General features: G+C 50.9%; 1 protein-coding gene across 1 annotated transcript; it reads left to right on the forward strand.

Moving 5' to 3' along the window:
• Positions 1-9,744: 9,744 nt before the first annotated feature.
• LOC140263890 (rho GTPase-activating protein 32-like) lies at positions 9,745-19,649 on the forward strand. Its single transcript, XM_072359203.1, has 10 exons — positions 9,745-9,795; positions 9,980-10,061; positions 10,537-10,680; positions 11,115-11,217; positions 11,378-11,510; positions 11,706-11,788; positions 12,152-12,259; positions 12,627-12,772; positions 14,227-14,474; positions 19,629-19,649. The coding sequence occupies exons 1-10, from the start codon at positions 9,745-9,747 to the stop codon at positions 19,647-19,649; spliced, it is 1,119 nt and encodes a 372-aa protein (XP_072215304.1).
• The last annotated feature ends 2,895 nt before the right edge of the window (positions 19,650-22,544 follow it).

Raw genomic sequence — 22,544 nt, forward strand, 5'->3', positions numbered from 1 at the left:
GGTTTGGTTTGTTGTTTGTTTTTTTTCTGCATTATTTTGTTTGTTTGTTTGTTTCCCTAAATGGATCGAATCTAGAATCTCTAGTAGTCCAAACTTTAGAAAAGTGATCTAATATGTCATAGAGTTCTGCTGTCTCATGGGAGCCAGGGTCAAAGACGTGAGGAAGAAACTTCCTGCCCTATTTTGGCCCTGAGATTAGTATGATTAGTATCCCCTGTTGTTGTTTCAGGTTAGCAGTGATGATATAAGAAGACATTTCCTAAAGACTATGAAATAGAACTTCAGAGCCTTGGGGCAACAAGTTGTTCTGGAGCACAAGCTGTGTTCTCCTCTAACCCTCCAGCTATAGGGACTAAATATGATGGGCCAATGGATTACCTGGCTCTGAGCTGGTGTGCCCGGCAGGGGTTTGGGTTTTTTGACCTCTGCTCTGTTTGCATGAGACCAGGCCAGCCAGTAACCGATTGGAGTAGCTTCTTCCACTGGTGGAAAAGGGTCTTAAAACAGGAGTTGGGAAGGTTCATTCATAGAGCTTCAAACTAGGTACAAAGTGAGGTGGGGGTGTAACACAGGTCACTAGTACAGAACCTGTATGTAGTGTCCCAGTGCTTGTAGGAGACAGATGTGCTGGTAAGATCTTACAGTCTTGTGTCTTGGTGAAGGAGGAGGATGACTCACCCTTTGTGAAAAGGACTGAGGGTTGGTGTGAGATTGGTGGCTATGGAAACCCCAGAATATGGTCACGAGGGTATTAGGGCTACTGTCACTCAAAAGGAGGCTCACCTCAGGTACCTTTACACTAAAGCACACAGCATGGGTAATAAGCGGGAGGAGCTGTGGAAAGCTATGATACGGTCACCATCATGGAAACATGGTGGAATGACTTGCACAGCTAGAATGTTGTGATGGATAGCTACTGACTTTTCAAAAGAGATAGACAAGACAGGAAAGGCAGAGGTGTACCCTTCTGTGTTAAGAAAAAATGTGAATGTATGGAAATTAATGATGGTGATAATGGGCTGGAGATCTTGTGGGTCAGAATAAAAGCAAAGGCTAATAGGACTGATATTACTGTGGGTGTCTGCTACAGGCCACCCAACCAGGATGTAGAGGTGGACAAAACACTTTATGGACAGTAGGGTGAGGTCTCATGGTCACTCCCCTTGTTCTTGTGGGGGACTACAACTTCCCAGACATCTGCTGGATTTATAACACAGCAGATAGGGAACAATCCGGAAGTTCATAAAGTGTGTGGGAGATAATTTCCTGACACAGCTGGTGAGGGAGCCAATGAGGTGAAGCAAAAATCCTGGACATTCTGGTTGTTAACAGAGAAGATCTTGTGGGGGATATAAAGGTTGGAAGCCATCTGGGGCACAGTAATCATGAGATGCCATATTTCTCAGTTCTTGTTGAACCACCACAGAAGAGAGTCACTAGAACTGCCACACAGGACTTCTGGAGGGCAGACTTTAATCTCTTTAGGACCATGGTTGAGAGGGTCCCTTGGGAGGTTGTTTTGGAGAGTGTGGAAGACCAGGAAGGCTGGAAATACCTTAAGGAAGTTATTTTAAAGGTGCAGGAGCTGACCATCCCCAAGTCACAGAAGACAAGCCAATGGGCAGAGAGGTCAGACTAGCTGAACAGAGACCTTTGACTGGATCTCAAGAACAAAAAGAAAATTTATGGTCTCTGGAAGAGCAGGCAAGCTACTTATGATGATTACAGGAATTTAGTGAAGCTGTACAAGGAGGAAATTAGAAAAGCCAAAAACCAGCTAGACCTGAACTAGTAGGGGGACTGTGGGGGGACTATAGGTAGTCATACAAAACTGCAGGGAGCTGTGCAGGCCTATAGGGATCTGAGGAGAACTCTAGGGGGGACATAGGGCTGTGGTGGGCCATAAGAGGACTACGGGCTCTAGGGGGCTGTGAGGGTGTGTAGGTGTTGTGGGGAGCTATTGGAGGATATGGGCGGATATGGGGCTTTAAGGGGTGGTGTATAGAGAGATAGAGGGTTGTGAGGGCCTTAGGGTGATATGGGGCTACTGCGGGCTGTCGGGGGCTATGGGGAGGAATATGGAGTTATAGCAGATTGTGGGGGTGTAGGTGTGGTATATGTATGTATGTATATGGGAATATACATACAAAAAAGATACATCCATAAGTGTTCTGGGCTGCACTGGAAAAGGGGTGGCCAGCAGGGAGAGGGAGGTGATTGTCCCTCCTACTCAGCTCTTGTGAGGCCCTATTTGCAGTACTGAGTCCAGGTGTGAAGGACAGAACTGGTTTTCTTTTGTTGTCTCAGATCTTTCTTCGTGAGGCCTTTCTGATGGTAAGACTCTGACTGGTGACTGCTAGCTATCTAGGAGGGTGAATGGTGGTTGTTATTGTGCCTGCTTGTTTAGAAGTTCAGTGTTTGTTCGAGAAATGTTCCCAAAAATGCTGAGCTGTAATCCTCAAACTTCAAAGAAGAAGAAAGAACAACCCCACAGAAATGGGGGATAAAAGGCCCTCACTAAACTGCGGACTTTGGAGACAAACTTCCAAAGACACCTTTGACAGAGAATTCCCATACTGAGTCCAGGTCTGGGGCCCCCAGCACGGGAAGGATGTGGAGCTGTTGTGGTGGGTCCAGAAGAGGGCCACTGTGATGATCAGGGCTGGAGCAGCTCTCCTATGAGGAAAGGTTGAGGGATCTGGGCTTGTTTAGCCTGGAGAAGAGAAGGCTGCAGGGAGACCCGATGTGGCCTTTCAGTACTTGAAGGGAGCGTATAAACAGGAAGGGGAATGGCTGTTTTTGAGGGTGGATAGTGATAAGACAAGGGGGAATGGTTTTAAACTGAGACAGGGGAGATATAGGTTGGATCTTAGGAAGTTTGTTTTTCACTCAGAGGGTGGTGACGCACTGGAACAGGTTGTGGATGCCCCATCACTGGAGGCATTCAAGGCCAGGCTGGATGTGGCTCTGGGCAGCCCGGTATGGTGGTTGGCATCCCAGCACCCAGCAGGGGTGTTGAAACTAGATGATCGCTGCGGTCCTTTGCAACCCAGGCCATTCTATGATTCTCTGATACGGGGGGATATGTCTATAGGGTGGACAATAGGGAGATGTGCTCTGTGCAGCCCTGTGCACACACACACGCGTGTGTAATTCCATCCTGGCTTTATGCAATCTTGTGTGCACTCACATGTGTTTTGCATTGATTTCCCGCTGAATCCTCCGGTGGACTCGTAGTTAGGCTGGGAGTGAAGGGGAGCACTGGGTAGCTGTTTGTGTTCCCTGCTGTGTGCTGCGGGGTTGTGCTGGCAGCGGTGCGGTTGGTTTGCTTTTCCTTGGGAGGGTGGGAAGGAGCTGAGCAGGCCCGGTTCTTTTCTTCAAGGATTCTGATCCTCCAGTGTCACTGCACCAGGGAGTGCACAATCTAAAGGACTTCTGGGTTGTGATAAACTCGTATCTCAGCAGCTTCTATGATTTCAGGTTGGGTGTTCTAGTGCAAGCAGTTTGGGGGCACGATTTATTGTCCCTGTAGCTAACGCAGTGTGGGAAATTTTGCCCTGCTTTGGCTTGCCAGTGCTTTCCCCTGTCTCCACTTGTCTGGAGCCTCCTTGAAATGTATGCCTAATGTGGAAATATTTTCTTCTTTCCTAGCTTTTGTGGTATAAAGAAGCACAGAAAGGTGCTGGAACAGCTTGTTCTGGATGCCATCTCCAAGCAATTGGAGGAGAGGAAGATCTTCAGGAATAGTCAGCATGGATTTACCAAGGGCAAACTGTACTTGACCAACCTGTTAGCCTTCTCTGATGGCATCACCAGCTGGGCAGATGGCGGGAGAGCAGTGGATGTCGTCTACCTTGACTTGAGCAATGCTTTTGATGCAGTCTCCCACGACATCCTGGTAATGAAGCTTAGAAAGTGTGGGACAGATGAGTGGCCGGTGAGGTGGGCTGAGAGCAGGCTGACTGGCCAAGCTCAGAGGGTGGTGCAGAGTGTGGTTGGAGAGCTGTGAGTGGCGATGCTCTCTGGGGGTTGGTGCTGGGTCTGGACTTGTTCAGTGCCTTTGTCAGCGACCTTGATGAGGGGTAGTGTCCACCCTCGGTAAGTATGCCAATGAGTCAAAGCTGGAGCAGTGGCTGGCACACCGGAAGGCCGTGCTGCCATTCAGCAATATGTGGATAGGTTGGAGAGCTGGGCCAACAACAAAGCAGATGAGGTTTAGCAAGAGCAAGTGTGGAGTCTTCCAGCTGGGAAGGAATAACTGCAGGTATTGGTTGAGGCTGGGTTGTGACCTGCTGGAGAGGAGCTCTGCAGAGCAGGGCCTGGGTGTCCTGGTGGGTGACAGGTCGGCCATGAGCCAGCAGTGTGCCCTGGTGGCCAGGAAGGCCAGTGGGATCCTGGGGTGCATTTAAAGGAGCGTGGCCAGCAGGGGAATGATCTCTAGCGATCCCTTCCAGCTCCACTTCTGTGATTCTGTACTTGCATCATTGCTTCTTGCAGCAGTACAGTGGTTCAGAAGAGAGAAAAACGTGGCGGGCATAAACTGGATTTCTGCCATTAGTAAAGTTGTGCTGAGAACTGGGCAGAATGTTGCACCTGCGAATGTGTGCAAAGCCTGCCGACAGAGAGAAATAACTTTTCCCTGCAGGTTGAGCTTGTCTGACGTAGGTCATTGCTAGGTGAGCTTCTGCTTTAAAGCATCAAGCTGTATAAACAAGGCAATTTTAAAAGCAAGCTTGCCAGTTCTTTTTTTACCTGTGATTTTTTCAGGAAGGAAAGCTTGGAGATGCTGTTTGCTTATGGAAGATGGAGAGAGGAAAAGCAGGAGAAAGGCATGGTGTGCATAGCCACCACATCCCATCTTCAGCGTTCTCCCCCTGTGCAAATGAGGAGCAGCTCAGCAAGCTTGGCCTGGGCCGTGGAAAGGGAGCATGCAAACATCTGGGCCGACCCCAAACGAGTTAGTTCTGCAGGTTGGTTGTTTTCTGCTGTTTGTCTCCCATCCTGTTGCTCAGCGGTAGATTTGTTCATGGTCAGTGCCAACAGGAAACTCTCACAGCATTTCTGTTTTGGCTGTCCCAGCGCTTTGATCCCTTGCTGCTGGGTTGGGGTGTTTGAAGAATGATGCATGTGTTGATGTCCAGCCTGGCTCTGAGGATGAGTCTGCATCCCTGGCGGGACTGAGGGTCAGAGCAGGCCAGGTTGAATCCAATGCACTTTGCTCACGTTCTTAGTGCTTGTTCTTGCGCAGGAGGGCAGGTGGTGAACCTCATGAGCCAGTGCCTGCAGGTGGGGTTTGCGGAGAAAGAGGTCCTGCAGGTCTTGGGTGACACCCATGGAACCGTAGCGAGGCTGCATGGGTGTAAAACTCCGGGAATCGACAGAGGCGTGAAGGTGAGCTGTGAGCTCCATTACCACAGGAAGGGATGTGTGTGCTCTGGGTTTGGATGCTTCTGTGTGTTTTAAGTGACTGAGAAACCAATGCTCAGTCCGCTTGAGTGTATAGAACAAGTGTAACATCCTTTCTGAAGGAGTATTGTGAAAGGAATCCTATGGGTTTGAGACCTGCCACTAAGCTTGTGGACATCATCCAGGAGTTGGGGGTGAGGCAAGGAAAATTGGGGTGAGAGAATGAGGCATAGGAACAGGAACTATCTTGGTCCTTATTAATTCCTCCCTTTTTTGAATAGGAATTGATGTGTTTGTTTTTTTTTGTATAAAGAATAGAATCATTGTGCAGCTTGTAAATGAATTCATTCACGCCTGCTGATTGGTGCTGTTCTCTACAGGGAGCTGCAGTGGAAATGGACACTTGTGGTCCAGTGTCTGGCCCCCTCCTGCGTGCTCAGATCAGCCAAGTTGTCAAGGCCTGGCTCTTGGTTGGTGAGTTGCACCAAGGTTAGAGAGTTGGATTTGCTGGGCTTTGAGACACGTCTTCCAGTTGCACGTTGTGTGATTTCTGATGTGTTGACCTGTTGAGCTCCAGCCCCAAATGAGGATTCAAGTCCTACCACAGCAGGAATGGTTTAGATTCGAATTGGAATGCAGAAGGCTGGAGCCAGCAGGAGCAGGGAATCCATCATCCCCCTGTACTTGGCACTGGTGAGTCCTCACCTTGAGTTCTGTGTTCTGTTCTGGGCCCCTCACTGCAAGAAGGACACTGAAATCCTGAAATGTGTCCAGAGGGACCACTGAAGCTGTGAGGTGTCTAGAGCACAAGTCTTATGGGGAGCTTCTTATGGAACTGGGATTATTTAGTCTGGAAGAGAAGGTGCTCAGGGAGGACCTTATCATTCTGTATGATTACCTGAAGAGAGGTTATGTGGGGGTAGGGGTTGTCCTGCTCTTCTCCCGTGTAACTAGTGACAGGAGTGGAGGGAACGGCCTCAGGTTGTATGAGGGGAGATTCAGCTTGGATGTTAAGAAAACCATCTCCAAATGGTGCTCAGACACTGGAGGCATCTGCTGGCTGAGCGCTTTGTTGGGTGAGCATCACACTGCTGGAAATCACGCAGCTGTTGTCTCAGCGAACAGCCCCATCCGTGGGGACTGGTGGCTTTTTCATGTTACCCTTGTGTTTCAAGTTCTACATGCAGTTACTCGTGCTGTTTGAAAGCACCATCTTAGAGGCAGCCTTGATTTCTGCAGCTGCGAGCTTTGTGCCACGGGAGCTCTCCTGCTTCTCCCTGGGATGGGCGAAGGAATGGAAGGCCCAGCAGAAGTCTGGGTAGGTGATATCACTTGCTGTTCCTTTCCCCACCCGTGCCAGGAGAAGCAGGGAATGGGACTGGGGGACGTCCCAGCGGTGGGATCCTGCCTCAGCAGAACTGAATGGCGGTTCCGATCCCCGTAGTTTAACCGGAGTGAATCTGACACTAACGACAGAAGTGAGGGACCTGTGGAAAAAAAGCGCATGTGCCACAATTTGTGGTGCAAGGTGTTCTCAGAACTGCTGCTTACAGTGCCCAGAAGGCCTCCTTTTTGACAGGGAGAGGATTAACTCGGTTATTTTAATGAATCTATTTCCTTTCTGCTCATCTTTCATACTCCCTCTCATAAAACTGTCTGTGGATCCTCAAGTAGTATTTCTTGCTAAAGAGAATAGGCGTGCAGCCTGCACTTTCGATTGCGCAAAGGATCTTCTAATCACCTCTGTCTGTGTTTCTTTTAGACCCTGATGTGGAGCAGAGTGGAACACAGACTTGGGTGCATGTTCAGTCAGGAGCAGGGACACGTAATGCTCATCTTAGGTGTCTGGCTGACAAGAAGAGCAGAGAGGTAAGTGTCACAGGGTGGCGTGCCCATTTAATTTTACTTTTCATTCATGATGCATAGAGGCGTTACCCAGACAAAGTGAGCATTTGTCAGCTGGACTTTCTAGAAATGACCTGGGCAGTGAAATGGGTTTGAAGCATCCCAAAGAGCTTTGCAAAAGAATGCTGAGAGTTAACCAGGCACCCTCCTTTGGAAACCTGCGGTGTCTGTCAGCTCTTCAGCTGTGCCCAAACACCTCCCATTGCGCTGCCACACCAGGACGTAATTCCAACCCCACCCTGAGTTCTGCAATGTTGTGGTGCCGTGTTGGAATCAGATGTGACCACGTGGTCTTGCCTCCCCCGCCTTGTGGGGGGTCATGGTGGACCAGGCTGGTGGCTGTTGGTGATGTCATAAGCGGCTGGCATGAGGGGAGGGGCGGTGCGTTCTGTGTTCCTTTGTGGGCGAGTAGGAGTTCGGAGTGGTTGGTTTTCTTGTTGTTCTTGTGCCTTTAGTGCCTTTGTTTGAGTGTCATCGTGCGCAGCATCCTGTAGGTAAGCAGAGCCAGCGTGGGATGGACGGGTGGGCAGCGAGGTGTTGAGAAGTGCTGGCTGTCGGAGCTCCCAGCACCGTATTGCTTACTCTTGAGCATCAGACGTAATTTTTCCCCATTAGACACGTTCCAAAGGGGGTGTCTGTAAAGGTGGCACCCGTCCCATGCTTCTTCCGTCGTCTTCTGTGCTCAATTGTGGAAGCGTCGTCATGTTGCTGGGCAGACAGGCATCCCGTAGCCTGAGACTCAGCATGTCTTGCAGCAAGTGGATGGGACAGTTGTGCTGTGTGCGTTCTGCCATGGCTGTCTTAGCCCTGCTCACTGACCTGCTCTTTCTCTCTCCTCTGCCCACCCTCCGCCCACTGCCTTGGTGCAGCTTTTGCTCTCAGAAGATCTGAGCAGAGTGACCAGGAACTGCTGCAGGTAGCCTGAGGTGATCTTGTTGCCAGGTACGTGCCATGTTTTGTCCCACCTTGTTGTTTTGCATGCCGTGGGTTTCTTCACTGCCCTCCAGCTCAGCCTTCAGAAGGGTGCTGTCTAATGCCCTGCTGTCACACTGTCAGAGCGCTCTGGGCAAATGCATCTGCTGCTCTGTGCCAGAGTCCCCATCTGCTGGCAGAGGGATAGCAACTTGGTACAGTGCTGCCTAAGAGGCTGTCACGTTGGAATAGACTGAAGCAAGGGGTAGTTTCTCAAACACTTGCCTATGCCGCAGGGTATGCAAGGGTAGTTCTGAAGAAGTCTCTGCATACTGTGCTGTGTGAATAGACAACAGAAGTGTGTTTCTGCTCTGTTCCAGCTTGTCACACCTGGTGTGATGGGCCTTGAGTGCAGCAAGATCAGCGGTGAGCCTGAGGTGGCAGCGACGGAGGTAGAGTATGAAGCTCTGGCTTGTCTTTGTTCCCTGTGTTGAGCCAGCAGAGGGAGCTGCAGATGTAGTCTCCTGCAGGAAAGAGTGGGCCAAAGGGGGCCAGGCCACCTGTCTGCGCCAGTGCCATTGCTGATTAGTCTGTGTAGAGAGAGATGCATCTTTGCATGGCCTGGCAATCCCACTGCACACCAGGATGGGAAACAACTGTCATGAGACGTGCAGCTCCTTCTGAAGTGCTCCTGATCAGGACGGAGCGCATTTCCTGCAGCTTTCTCTGCAGATGTGCTCCTCCCCTTGAAATCCTCCTGGTTTGTCCTCAGCTCCTGACCACGGCCTGTGCTCTGTTTTGCAGGCTGATAACATGTGGAAGCCGCAGCTGGTGCGTGCGGAGTCCTCTCTCAACGTTCCAGCGATTGCGGCAGCCCATGTTATTAAGCGCTACGTCGCGCAGGGGCCGGATGAAGTCTCCCTGGAGGTAAGCAGTTCCAGGCGTTCCTTGTTGTCATGTGCGGGAGAGTAGTCTAGGGTGTGAACGGCTCAGGAATCTTCTCAGACACCTTCAGAATGTCTGGTGAGGTGAAGCTTGGAAGGTTCCAGCTTAGACTTGTGCTGGGTCGGGAGGAGTTGAGCCATCTCTCCAATATGGTTGGATTGGGCATTTGAACCTTGTGATCAAGCAGATCACAAGCCCAGTATGGGAGCCTGGTCTCTGAGCAAGAGCAGACCGGGTGTGAAGTGTGCAGATGTGTTTAGAAAGCCCTGCTAACTGATGCCCGTGGTTAAACTGGAGCTCCTGCATAGGCTTTGTCAGAGAGCCTGCTGCTTTTGAGACCTGTTTCCTACTGCTCGGCTGTCTTGTGTATGTTGTGTAACTCTTGTCCCTCCAAGTTCAGTTTTAGAAAGGAAAATGCCTTGTGGGCTGCATTGGTGCAATTGCTGTCAAGCTTTAGGCTATTCAGCGTTGCAGAAGGCGGCAGTTGTTTGAGCTGTGTTTTCCTCGCAGCTGTGCTGAAGCTGGGGTTGACGTTTCAATCTCTTGCAGGTGGGAGACTTGGTGTGCATTATTTCTATGCCACCAAAGGAGCTGAGCCCCTGGTGGAGAGGCAAGCGTGGCTTTGAGGTAGGCAGATGCTTCCAACAGGAGAGCACAACTTCAGTAGAGTCAGGAATCTCAGGTTGGAGCTGCTCTGCCTGAGCAGGATGGCTTCTGGACGCAAACAGTTGCCCTGTGTCGCTGTCAGAGGACCTTCCCTTTGGCTCTGGGCTCGGGCTAATGCCCAGCTGTCTTTTTGTTCTTGTTACAGGTTGGATCTTTCCCTAGTGAGTGCGTGGAACTCATTAGCGGAAAGGTTCCTGAGTCCGTCGCCAATTCATTGCCAAAGCCAGGTACACATGTTACATTTGATACTGCGGGTTAGTAAAATGGGGTCAGAGCGTGGCTTTCAGGGGTTTTGTTAATGCCGGAATTGAGCAAGGTTAGCAAGAGGACTGCACTAAGGTCCATGGGAACACGCAGAGATCTGGCCCAATCCCACCGTGTTTCTTGTTGGGCTTGGGGAAGTCACAGAATCCTCCTGGAATGGCTTGGGATTGGAAGGAGCCTAAAGGATCCTCAGGCTCCAAGGCCCCTGCCTCAGTCCGGGTCACCAGCCTGCGCATTTAGTAGGAGACGAGAGCAGGCTGTCCAGGGCCCCTTCCGACCTGGCCTTGGGCACTTTCAGGGACGGGGAAAATCTGTTCCTGCGTGTCCATGTTGGGAATGTTCTTCCCATTGTTCCGTGCTCTGTCGAATGCGTTACGCTCGGACTCGTCCAACCGATCCAAGCCTGTAATGAACTGGTTTCTCTGTTTTGTTGCGCAGCGCCGAAGAAACGGGGCAAGCTCCCACCCTTCCTTCGTTCGGTGGTGAAGGCGCGCCCCAGGAGAGCGGAGCAGCCGGAGCCGGAGAAGGAAGGGGTGTTTGGGTGTGACCTGGGGGAGCACCTTCTCCGCTCTGGCCGTGATGGTAAGGAACAGCCCATTGCTGAGATCTTGCTCCGTTGGGCATCTGAAGATGCAAGGGAGATGGTCTAGAGCAATTGATTCAGCCCGAAAACGTAGGAAGGCTTCTGGCCACAGAGAGCATAGTGCATCCTTTTCCTAGCTCTTGTGGTGGTGAGATTGGATTCCTCCATTCCCGAGGGAGCTGTGATGGGACTTGCAGTGTCTGTGGCTTTGCCAGAGTTACTTTCTCCAGGCTGTTGATAGATCGTGGCATTTCTGGAAGGCCAAGAACACATTTCTGTGCAGTTTCCTCACAGCTGTCTCTGCCAGCTTTCTCCTCTAAGGAGGAGGCAAGCGGTAGCGCGGCTGGGCTTAGTGGATGGGATGTGAGAAGAGCACGGCCTGAAGCAGGACTTGAGGAAGAAGCTGAGCTAAGCGCTGTCTCTTGTTCTGTAGTCCCCCAGGTCCTGCAGAGCTGCTCTGAATTCATCGAGCAGCATGGCGTGGTGCGGGGGATCTACCGCCTGTCTGGCGTCACGTCCAAGATCCAGCGACTACGGTAAGAGTGCTGCGACTGACAGGGCTGTCAGTAGGGGCACGTGCCATGCTGCGGGCGTTCAGAGGAAGCCCTTCCTTTTCTTGACTGTACTTGGTGTGGCTTTGGAATTGTTTTCGTCTTTCTCAAAGCCCTCTTGGCAATTCTGTGTCCTTCTCTGCAGCCATGAATTTGACTCAGAGCAGGTTCCCGAGCTGAGCGTCCGTGACATTCACAGCGTGAGCTCCGTATGTAAGATGTATTTCAGGGAGCTCCCGAACCCTCTCGTGCCTGAGCAGCTGTATGACAAGTTCTCGGTAAGCACAGGGCAATGCCTTGCACTGCTTGGCCTTGATGTCACAGGCTGCGTGCCACAGTGTTCCCCTGATGCCTCTTGGAAGGCATCAAGTCTGCCTCGGTGCTGAGCAGCAGCGCGCTGTCCCCACGGTTCGCAAAGCTGTGGCAGCTCTCTAGGCTGACTGGTGTCTGAATGCCTTCCTGCCTTTTTCCAGGACGCTGCTCGTGCTGCTACGGAGGAGGAGCGGTTGCTCAGGATGAAGGCCGCCATCCAGCAGCTGCCCGCTCCTCACTACAGGTCAGTGCTGCGCTCGGTCTGCTGAGCTCAGCCCTGCTGCCTTTCAGAGGGCGATGATGCGATTCCAGGTGTTGCCTGACACCTGCAACGTCATGTGTCTGCACGCTGAAGCGGCTGAAGGCTGCATCGGGTCAATGGACTGCGTCGGTTCCTTGGCACGGGGGCACAGTTGGTGCAGCCGATGGCTGCGGCTGTGCTTTGCAGGGCTTGGTGCTGCAGCGTGGTGGCACTGGGAACGTTTTATCTACTTCCTATTCAGGGACGGTAGCAATGCCATCAACTAGCATGAAGTGAGGTTTGCTTTGTGCACTGCAGCACGGTTTGCTTTTTGGTGCTGAACATCTGCCCCTCTTGTTTGTCCAGGACTTTAGAGTACCTGATGAGGCATCTGGCGTCTCTTGCTGGGAGCAGCTCGGTCACCAACATGGATGCTAAGAATTTAGCAATCGTGTGGGCTCCAAACCTCTTAAGGTAAACTTCTTTTTCTGTTGAAGCACAACGCTTAGTTCTGCTCTCCAGAAAGAAAGCAGTCCTCCCTTCTTCTTCCTCTAGTGTGCTCTTCTCCTGTAAAAGCTGTCAGAAGTGGCTGGCAGCAGAGGAGGAGCCTGGACTGCTCTCCCCCAGGCCCAGGGGCCCAATTTCTAGATGGCAGTTTCTGCTCTCCTGTTGAGCTGGGACTGCTGTGTCCTTGATCATCCAGGAGAATTTTGTCAGTGGCATTGCTGCTTGCCCACTGCGGAAGTCTCCAGAGCCCAGCTGGACTGCTTTGGGCTGCAAAACTTGAGGCCTGGGGAAACAGTCTTGGAGGAACGACTTGTAAAATCTGCCTTTTCTTCAGATCCCAGCAGAGCCAGTCTGCCTGCGTCAGCGGAGGAGCTGCCTGCTTAGAAGTGCAGACGCAGGCAGCAGTGGTGGAATTCCTGATCGGCAACACAGACGTCCTCTTCCACACCAAATCCACGTCAGCCGTGGGAGAGGGAGCAGGTGAGCGTCTTCCTCCGTTAGCTTGATCTTGATCCAATCCAGGCCTTCTCTGAGATCTTTCAAGTACGCTTGGGCTCTCAACGGGACAGGAGGCTTCTGGGCTTAGATGAGAATATGGCACCTTGTTGCTGGATCCTGAGAATGTCTGAGGCCAGACTTTACATGGAGAAAACCGTCCCTGCCTTTAGGATGTTTTGAATGGGGGTGAAGCATGATTGAAGTGTGGCAGCAAAGCTTTCTGAGTTCCCAGATCTGTTTTCTAGGTTTGGTTTTTTTTATGCCTGTTTTGCTGCAGTGCGCAGCTCTTAATGATGACTGTGTCCTTTGCCACGAGCATACCTCTGAGCAGCCGGTTACTTTGAGCTCCTCTTCTTCCAGTGGCTCGAATAAGCAAGTCTGAGAAGAATGCAGAACTGGGATGGCTGTGCTGCTGCTTTCTGATCCTCCCTCTTACCTGCGGTTTTCCCTTGCAGGGCACAGTTCTGTACCTGGGCCCGAGTCTGTGCGGGAGTCTCCTCCTGCCACAAAGCTGCTCACCCTGCAGGAGGCGCAGGCTCTGAGAAGAGGCCAGAGCAGCTCTCCTGCTGTGGTCGAAAGCAGCGACATCGAAGTGGAGGAAGACCCCGCAGCCGTATCAGGGAGATTCCACACAATCATTGATTTTCCATCTCAAAGGTAAAGAGGACTTCCCTTTCCAGCCCCTATCATCATAGGTCAGGTGGGCTTTCTTGGTTTACTTTTTGTCCATGATATCTCCCTTATGGCTGCACAGTTCCTCATAAAGCAGTTAACGCCTGCCAGCTCCTGTCCTGTCCAGCTGTGGAGCCTTTGCTCACATGCTCTGCATCTTGCTTGACATGGTTGAGAGGAATGTAGCCAGCAGGGCTTGAGGGCTGAGCTGTAGGAATGGAAGCGTCCTCTGCTGTTTGAAACAGAGCGCGTTTCCAAGCTGTGTTTCAGCAGAAAGCAGGCAGTGCTAGGAACGGGCAACTATTGGCAAGGGCTCGGTGCGACTCTTCCCTCACCCTGCACCACGACTGACAGCATGCTCTGTTTTCTCTCCAGACCAAGTTCTTTGAGAAAGAGGAAGGAATCACCGGCTGTCAGCTGGTGTTCCTGCTTCTGCCTGCGCAGACCATCTTCTATGGGCAAACGCCAACAGCAGCGCAGTGCCAGGGAGCCCTCACAAGCAGAAGTCGTGGTCCTGGCAGGTAAGGGTGCAAATCCAGCTTTCAAAACACTGCTTGTCAGCAACACAGGTAGAATTGATGCTTTCAGTGGGCTTGTACCTGCTTCCGGCATTCAAGCCCGTGCCTGACAGCTGCAGCTGACCCCTGTTTTCCCAAAGGAGCCTCTCAAGCTGTTTGAAGCCTACTTGACAGGCAGCACCAAGCCTTTGCCTCCAGGGGCAGAGAGAGTTTGACACCAACCCCTGTGTGTCCACTCCTTCCTAGGTGAATCGAGCCCTTGTGGTGAAGCCAGAATAGCCGGGTCAAGTGCTGATGACTCAGAGAGTGCTTCCATCAATGGAGAGCTCATGGGAAGCCCAAGTCGCTGCACATCCAATGTCAGCCTTGCGTGTGACAGCAGCGACGGAGAGAAGGAGGAGATCGTGGTTGAAGCGCTCATTTCTCCCAGCTCTCCTGAAAGGGCTTCCCCGAGCCTGACAGAAAGCACCGTCACCAGCCTGGACTGTGGCCCGGTGCCTCTGCAGTGCAGCCCAGCCCAGACACAGCCTGAGAACTGCGACAGCGACACCTCCAAGCAGGACCAAGGCAGTGTCGCTGAGGAGAAGCCAAGCGTCTTGGAGGGGGTCTTGGAGCCAGGCTGCACTTCAAGTGAAAGCCTTCAGAGTGACAGCAGCGACGGAGAGAAAGAGATTGTCATTGTTCAGCCAGTCATTTCTCCCAGCTCTGCTGAAGGGGCTGACGTGAGCCAGCAAGAAAGCACAGACACCAGCCTGGACCATGGCTTGGTTGAAAGCAGTTAAAAGTTAATGAAGTTAACGAAGGTGCCAGCATTAGGACAGTGGGGCAGAAGAGAATGGCACTGGTATCCCACACGGTCTCTCCAGTGCTGGAGGTGAAAGGGGGACATTGGCTTTCCCCTCAGAGATTTTTAAAGTATCGAGCCGTTCTAGTGGAGCAAGATGATGGAGAAACACCAGTAACCAATATTATAAATCAGCTGCTTTTCTTAGTGAAATTAAAAGGAGAACCTGTGTCTCATGACTGTTTAGAGACTATGGAAGCAGTCTATTCCAGTCACAGAGACTTGAAAGAAGAGCCACTGGAGGATGCAGAAGACGCCTGATACACAGACGGGAGCAGCTTTGTTCGACATGGGAAGTTAAAGATATGGACGGATTCAAAATATGCCTTTAGTGCTGTTCATGCACCCATATCAGCAATATGGAAAGAAAGAGGACTGTTGTCAAGCCAAGGGACAGGTCTTAAACACGCTGAAGAAATAGTCAGACTCCTGGAGGCAGTCCAACAGCTGGAGAAGGTTGCTAAAATGCACTGTTGATGCCACCAAAGGGGAGACAGTGCTGAAGGAATGGGAAATGCGCTGGCTGACAGAGAAGCAAAGCGAGCGGCAGAGGGTGAGGTGGTGGAGGCTTCCTTGATTCCAGATGGTAACATGCAGGTGGATGGTGAGCCAAAGCACTCAAAAGAGTATTGGAACTTGATAAACGATTTGGAAGGGCAGGTAAAAGAGGAAGGATGAACCTTTCCACCACAAGGGAAAAGAATGATTCCAGCAGCCATATGATGGGCTGTGGTGACTGAAGATAGGAAAACTCACTGGGGAGCAGAAGCATTATATAAATATCTTGTTCAACGAGAGGTCACCCGAAATTGGTATACTGCCATTAGACAAGTGACCCAGCAAGGTGAAGTTTGTTTACCAAATAATCCTAACACAGGCCACAAAGTTCAGTTAGGGCAAACAGGGAGAGAAATTATCCAGGACAGTAATGGCAGGTAGATTTCTCAGAGCTCCCAAGAAAAGGGGGGTACAGATACATGTTAGTTTTAGCAGATACCTTTTCAGGATGGCCTGAGGCATACCCGTGCCGGACTAACCAGGCCAGGGAAGTAACAGAAGTTTTGTGACAAGAAATAATTCCAAGGTTCTGGGTGCCGAGAACAATCTCTTCAGATCGAGGCCCCCATTTTATTGCTAAAGTGGTTCAACAAGTCAGTACTTTATTGGGAATCAATTGGCAGTTGCATACACCTTACAGGCTACAGTCAAGTGGCCAGGTGGAAAAGAGGAACCATTTATCTAAGCTGCAAATACTAAAAGTTGGCCAAGAGGCTGGGATTCCATGGTTGCAAGCACTGCCTCTGACACTTGTGAGAATTCGAAGTAAACCCCAACCAAGGAAGGATGAAGCCCATATGAAATTCTCTATGGGCGACCTGTGCGGTGCCTCTGCAGTGCAGCCCAGCCCAAAGACAGCCTGAGTGCCCTGACAGCGGCACCTCCAAGCAGGACCAAGGCAGTGTCACTGAGGAGAAGCCGAGCCTCTTGGAGGGGGACTTGGAGTCAGGCCTCCAGACCCAGAGACCAGGCAGCAACACGAGCTCTGAGCCACTCTCTCCTCAACAACAGAGGATGAATCCTATCTTTCCCCGGACCTCTCCCGTCCTCCTTTGTCCGATTGAATAAAGGCACTCTGGTGCTCAATCAACGCCTTGACTGTGTTGCGAGTCTTCATTCACAGTGACCGGGATGAATGCAAGAAACAGCAAGGCAGCTCAGCTTGCAACGCTCTGGCTGTGGGGTGCATGCAGCAGAGCTCTGGGTGTGTTCCCGTTTTGCCTGGCTTTGTGATGCCTGCAGCGAGAGCTCTGTTACCGTTTTGTAGGGGAGCAAATAGTCTCTAGCATCCTGGATGCTGCTCATGAAAACCCCAAGCTTCCTGGCTGTGGCTTTGTGATGCTTTTCAGGGCCTTTTGATGCTCTCCGCTGCCTTGTCTGCTCCCTAACACCTCTGTCCTCCTGCCGTGTCCATTCCCAGCTCCCACATAGGAGCTGGCCCTGCAGATCGTCTGCAGCCCTGCCATCATCACGTTGCTGCAGGAGGAGCTCACCCTGACCAACGTCAGGCAGTACTGCCTGCCTCCCTCACTCTCTAGACCAAGTGTAACTCCGCTGTGGTGGAGACAGATGCTTTCTGTCACATCCTCCATCCCCAAAGCCATTTACCGGTAGGCGGCTCTTGCAGAAGAAGAATCAAGCAGCAGAAGCTTTTGCTCAGCTACAGCACACAAATGCTACAAAAGCAGAAACAACCCTCAAGCTCTGGGTCTGCGGGTCTGCACAGGCATGCATGGACTGTGTTTGATGGTACCCCCATCCTTGATTTCCTTCCCTGCTTCTTGTCTGATGGCACTGCTGAGCCAGGAACAAGCTGCCCAGCGTGGCAGAGCGTGGTGCAGAGCTGTGCTGGGACCTTCTCCCCTTCCTCTGCTGCAGCTTGGCGTGCAACCTCACCCACTTCTCTGACAGACCTGCTGATCCCACGCGTGCCATCGGGATGCTCTGGCACGGGATGTGCCTCCAACCCAAAGCTCCTTCCCACCTCCCAAGGAGAAGCAAAGCAACCCAAGCATCGCCAACAAACCTGCCCAGCAGACAGCAGGGAATGCAAACAGCTTCTGGCTGCTCCCTTGCACTCCCGACCTATGTAAGAGAGCCCACGAGGACCGGCTGGGAAATCAGTGCGTGACCCAGGTGAGTGTGCGCAGGATTGCTCAAAGCAGTGGGGTTCCATGAGTTGTGTGTTTGTGTGAGTGTGTGTGGATTTGTGCACGGATGGTGTTGCACACATTTGTGTTCATGAGTGTCCAAAGCAGTGTGGTTGCTCAGGTGTGTGCAGGTCAGTGGGTATGTGTGCAAGGATGAGCATGCACATACATGTGCGTGCACAGGGGTGGGCAGAGTGTTGGAGCTGCACAAGGCCATTGTGGTACTGATTTGCGGAATCAAACTCTGTAATCCAGAGACTGGTTATAAAGCAGGTCTGTTTATTCCAGCGTTTCGCAGCGCTGGGTGCAAGGGGGATAGCTCCTCCAAACTTGCACACCGTAAGGAGAAATATGTGTTTCAGATATAGGTCAAGCTAATACATAATCAATAGTCTCCTCCCCAGTTTGATTACATATTCATTACATTCCCTATGGCCCCATTCCCCGCAACCCCATTCCCTCATTCCCTCTGACCCTATTCCCCGCGAGCCTTGTCGTTGTTTTGGGTTGAAATTCTTCTTCTGTTTTCTTCTTGGTATTATCTGCCGTTATCGTTCTCCCATGTCAGCATCATCTTGCCCGGGTGTATCTAATCCTTATTCTTGTCAGAGGTCTCCGCACAGTGCCTTCTTATCTTTGCTGCCCTCTTTTCTGGTTTTGTTTTGAGTAAGTGACTGTAATTCCCCCTTTCTCTGTCCTCCCTTAACATAAACTATCTATCTGTAACTACCCTTTGCCTTAGTGAGGCCCCCTTTCCCTTTCTGTAGCAGAGTGTTCCCCTTTCAGCTACTATGGAGTCCTTTTTCACTATTCAGTTCCCCCCTTTTCTTTAATCTAGCAGGGCTTCCACCTGCGTGATTATTTTATTCTATCTTGACGTGTCCTGAAATAAGCCCCGCTCTCTACCTTTTGCCTTAGCTCATGCCTCTGTTATACCTCATATTCCCTTCTGGTATCCTGGCACAGGCAAAGAGCATCTTATAACAACACAAGCAAAACACACGAAGAGTAGCAAGGTGATGCAGGCTAAGAAAAGCTGTTTCAGTCATCCCAAATTTGGCAACTAGCAAGTTTATCCCATAGTCCAGAGAAAACTGTTCCCCAGTCGGTGTTATCCCTGCCTACTCCATGTTGCAATTCAACTTTGGATAAACAGGATGCCTCGTCTTGGATTGTCCATCAGGCATCTGCAGCAGCATCCTGAACTGTTTCTAAGGTGACAGAAATTTTCCGACAGCGATACCCCCCTTTTCTTGGGAGTTCTGTGAAATCAATTTGCCATGGTTGCCCTGGAAGGCCCCTTCCCGAGAGGCCCACTTGTGCCGTGTTCCTGGTCCTGGGATTGTACTTTGTAGTGTTGGTTTGCCCAATATTGATCTTCCCTTCTAACCAATTTCCATAAAACACAAAAGGGCATAACATTGTGTCCATCTGGGTTTGCACCCATCTGTCAGCTTGCTCTCTTCCCTTCTAAATCGTTAATTAGACTCCTGTTCTCCTTAGAATATCTTACAGGTTTTGACTTGGGTTCAGAGATTTTAAGTGTACCGTCTGGAATTGAAGCTTTCTTCAACTGCCTGTTCTGCCATCTGATCTATCATCTTATTCTCTGTTTCCTGTGCTGTGTTACATTTCTGATGTCCTTTACAACCTCTAGTAGCCATTGGTAGATTGACATTGCGCTGTTTTCCTTGTGTGTGAGCAATCCTTGCTCTTTTCAGATGTTACTATGAACGTGTGGCACCCCAAACAGATATTTAGCATCTGTCCATAGAATTAAGGCTCTGGTCAAGGCAGTTATTTCAGCCTTCTGAGGGGAAGTCCCCACAGCTGGTGGTTGTGCTTCTGTTACCTGGTCAGTAGCAGTTACTGCATGTCCTGCCTTACAGTCTCCTTGTCTCATCAAACTGCAGCTGTTGGTTAACCAGGTGTATTGTGCATCCTCGGAGGGTTCATCCTTCAGGTCTGACCGAGCAGCTGGAATGTGCAGCTTCAGTTGTTTCAAAGCAGTCGTGCAATCCGGGAGTTCCGCTAAGGAAAGATACTGGGTTGACAGTATTAGTTACAGTTATTTCTACATTGCCCTGCTCTACCAGGATGGCTTGGTGTTTCGTTAACCTTTTTTGGTGAGAACCAATGTCCCCCTTTTGCCTCCAATACAGCAAACCCTGTATGAGATAATAAAATGAGTGTCCTTTGGCCCAGTGTAGATTCATGGGCTTCCTGAACATTGAGCACCAGTGCACCCTGGCTATCCCTTACTCACTCGATGCTGTTTGAAGTTTGCCATCAGTCCTTAGCTGTGTATCCGTGGTTGGCACCCTCCTGTCATTACTGGGAAAGTATGGACTTCCTTGGCAGTTTGCAGCTCAGGGGTTTAGTAGATGGCTTCTTTCCTGGCAGTCCTTAAGGTTCAAAGTCCAGCTGTAATCTCCTATTCCAAGTATGTCACTTGCTGCTGAGTTAGTTGTGCTTTCTGTAAACCAAGACACTCGGCAAACTCTCAGTCTGTTGTACACACTCCTTTTGTTGCTGTGGCATCCACGTGCTCCAGAAAAGTTCCACCCTAGGATGGAGGATCCCAGGTCTCAGGTTCACGAGTTGACCAGTTCTCAAAAATCATTAAGCTGTTCCCACAACCCTGGGTAACTCTGTCCAGGTTAACTCTTCTCCCTCTGTTAGGGCTTTCCTATTCCAAGGCAAATAACCTTAGGCTTCCTTTGGCCAAACCAGGCAGAAGAGACATCCCTCAAATCCAGAAGGTAGACATTCATTCCTTCATTTTTTTTAAGGTAAAAATTCACTCCTTAATTTGGTTGATAAAGTGCATGGATTTTCCATTACTGAGTGTATCCATTCAATGAGTCCATTACTTGCCCTCACGTCTTCTACCAAACTAAAGCACTTGGTATCCAAAACTTCAGCAAATTGACAAAATTGGAGTTTTGCACTTGGATTCAATTAGGAATTCAAACTCTTCCATTTGTGTGTGTGTGTGGATTTGTGCACGGATGGTGTTGCATGCATTTGTGTTCATGAGTGTCCAAAGCAGTGGGGTTGCTCAGGTGTGTGCAGGTCAGTGGGTATGTGTGCAAGGATGAGCATGCACATACATGTGCGTGCACAGGGGTTGTGCAGAGTGTTGGAGCTGCACAAGGGCATTGTGGTACCGGTGTGTGCGTGCACTTTGGGAGTGAAAGGAAGGGGTTACACATGTGTCTGTGTGTGTGCGCACAGGGCTGCACTACGGGATGTGGACGCGTGAGTGTGTGTGAGCACACGGACAGTGCACGGACGCAGTGGCAAAAATGTGTGCTTGCACAGGGGTGTGATGAGGAGTTGGGTTGCACGCAGGTGCACACAGAGGGACGTTTTCTGGCAGTTGTTGGCACATACGCGTTCCCAGGGATGATTTGCACACGTCTGTGAATGCAAATGAGGACACACGATGCGGCGTGTGCACGTGGGTGTGCAAAAGGGGCAGAGTGGCGCACGTGTGTGCGTGTGCGTGTGGATAGGAGGAAGGCTGGGGTGCAGGTTGACCTCTGCCGTGGTGAGTGGGGGCTCACAGTGTTGCTCAGTGGTAGATTTGTTCACGTTGAGTGCTCTCAGGAAACTCGCTCAACACTGGAGGCCTTGCAGAAGTCTGGCTGAGTGATGTCAGTTGCTTTTCCTTTCCCCACTGATGCTGTCACTCTGCTGTAGAAGGCCACCAAAGTGAGCAGGCTGCATGTCTGTGTTTCCGCTGTTTCTCCATTTCCTTCTTGTTGGTCCCTGGAACCAGCAGGTTCAGCCATGCTGCTTTCCTGCCTCCTCTGCTGGATTTCATGTGGTCGGGATGGAGCTCAGAGCTCCAGCTCTGAGGAAGTTTTTCTGAGCAAGTGACCATCTCTTTTCCATTCCTTTGCCCCTCACAACAGTTTTCCAGTGGCTCTTGTCCAGTAATTCTTTGAACAGCCTGCAGCTGACTCTGCTGAAGCTCAGGGTGCTGACTTTGCTTTTTGCCAGGCTCGCGTTCGTTGTGATGAGGAACTCTAGGAGGGCATGGTCACTACAGCCCTGACCACCTCCAGTCTTAACCCCTGGCGTGCACCATGTCCAGTAATGCTTCCCTTCTGCTTGGTGTGCTCAATGCTTGGGCCACAAAGTTCTTCTCAGTGCACTCCAGCAGTCTCTGAGATAGCTGGCAGCCAGCCATGCTGATTTCCCAGCCTGACTGCCCATCAAGCTGAGAGTCAGTGAGCGCGGTGCTGCTGGTAGCTGCAGTAAGCAGGGCCCGTCAACAGGCTCCCTGGGCCAGGCGGCCTGGAGCAGACCCTCAGCTGCAGAAGCCCATGATTGGTTCAGTCCCTAATTTTACCCGCAGGTTCTCAACGTGTTCATGGCTGTTCTTAGTCCTTTGCAGTCAGCTTCTTCATATAGAGGGCAAATCCCTTGCCCTCCGAATTCCGTAGTAACAATCACGTCTGCTTTGTGTCAGGCTTTTGCTTTATTTGTTTATTTATATATTTATTTATTTTCCTTTCCCATTTTCTACATAGGAAAATTAATTTCTGAGCCAGGAGAAGAAGAAGCGCAACATGCAGCAATCTTCCTTACACTGCGCAGTTTGCATGAGTAGCCAAGTGCTCCTCAGGTCATGTGTGCTGCAGAGCTGACCTTGGTGGCAGGGGCTGTGTCTTCATTTTCTACCTGTCCTGTGGGAGCATTTGAAGACTATTGAGAGCAGGAGGTGCACAGCAAGATGAGCAGCATGAGAAGGTAAGGCTGAGAACCAAGGACACAGCTTTTGTGTCACTCACCCACCTGTGGCAGAGGTCAGGATTTCTGCAGGTATGGGAGATCACCCCATCACTTAGTGCCTTACAAGGAGCTGAGAAGCTTTTCTCGCTCAAGTCCTGCTTCCCAGCTTAACCACCTCCAGGGAAGTAGATGTCACTTTTCTGGTGTCCTTCAATTCCGTGTCCACATTTTCCCAAAAGCAAAAGAATTTGGAGGTAACCACCTGCAGT

Source organism: Excalfactoria chinensis, chromosome Z, assembly GCF_039878825.1.
Source record: "Excalfactoria chinensis isolate bCotChi1 chromosome Z, bCotChi1.hap2, whole genome shotgun sequence".
NCBI lineage: Eukaryota > Metazoa > Chordata > Aves > Galliformes > Phasianidae > Excalfactoria > Excalfactoria chinensis.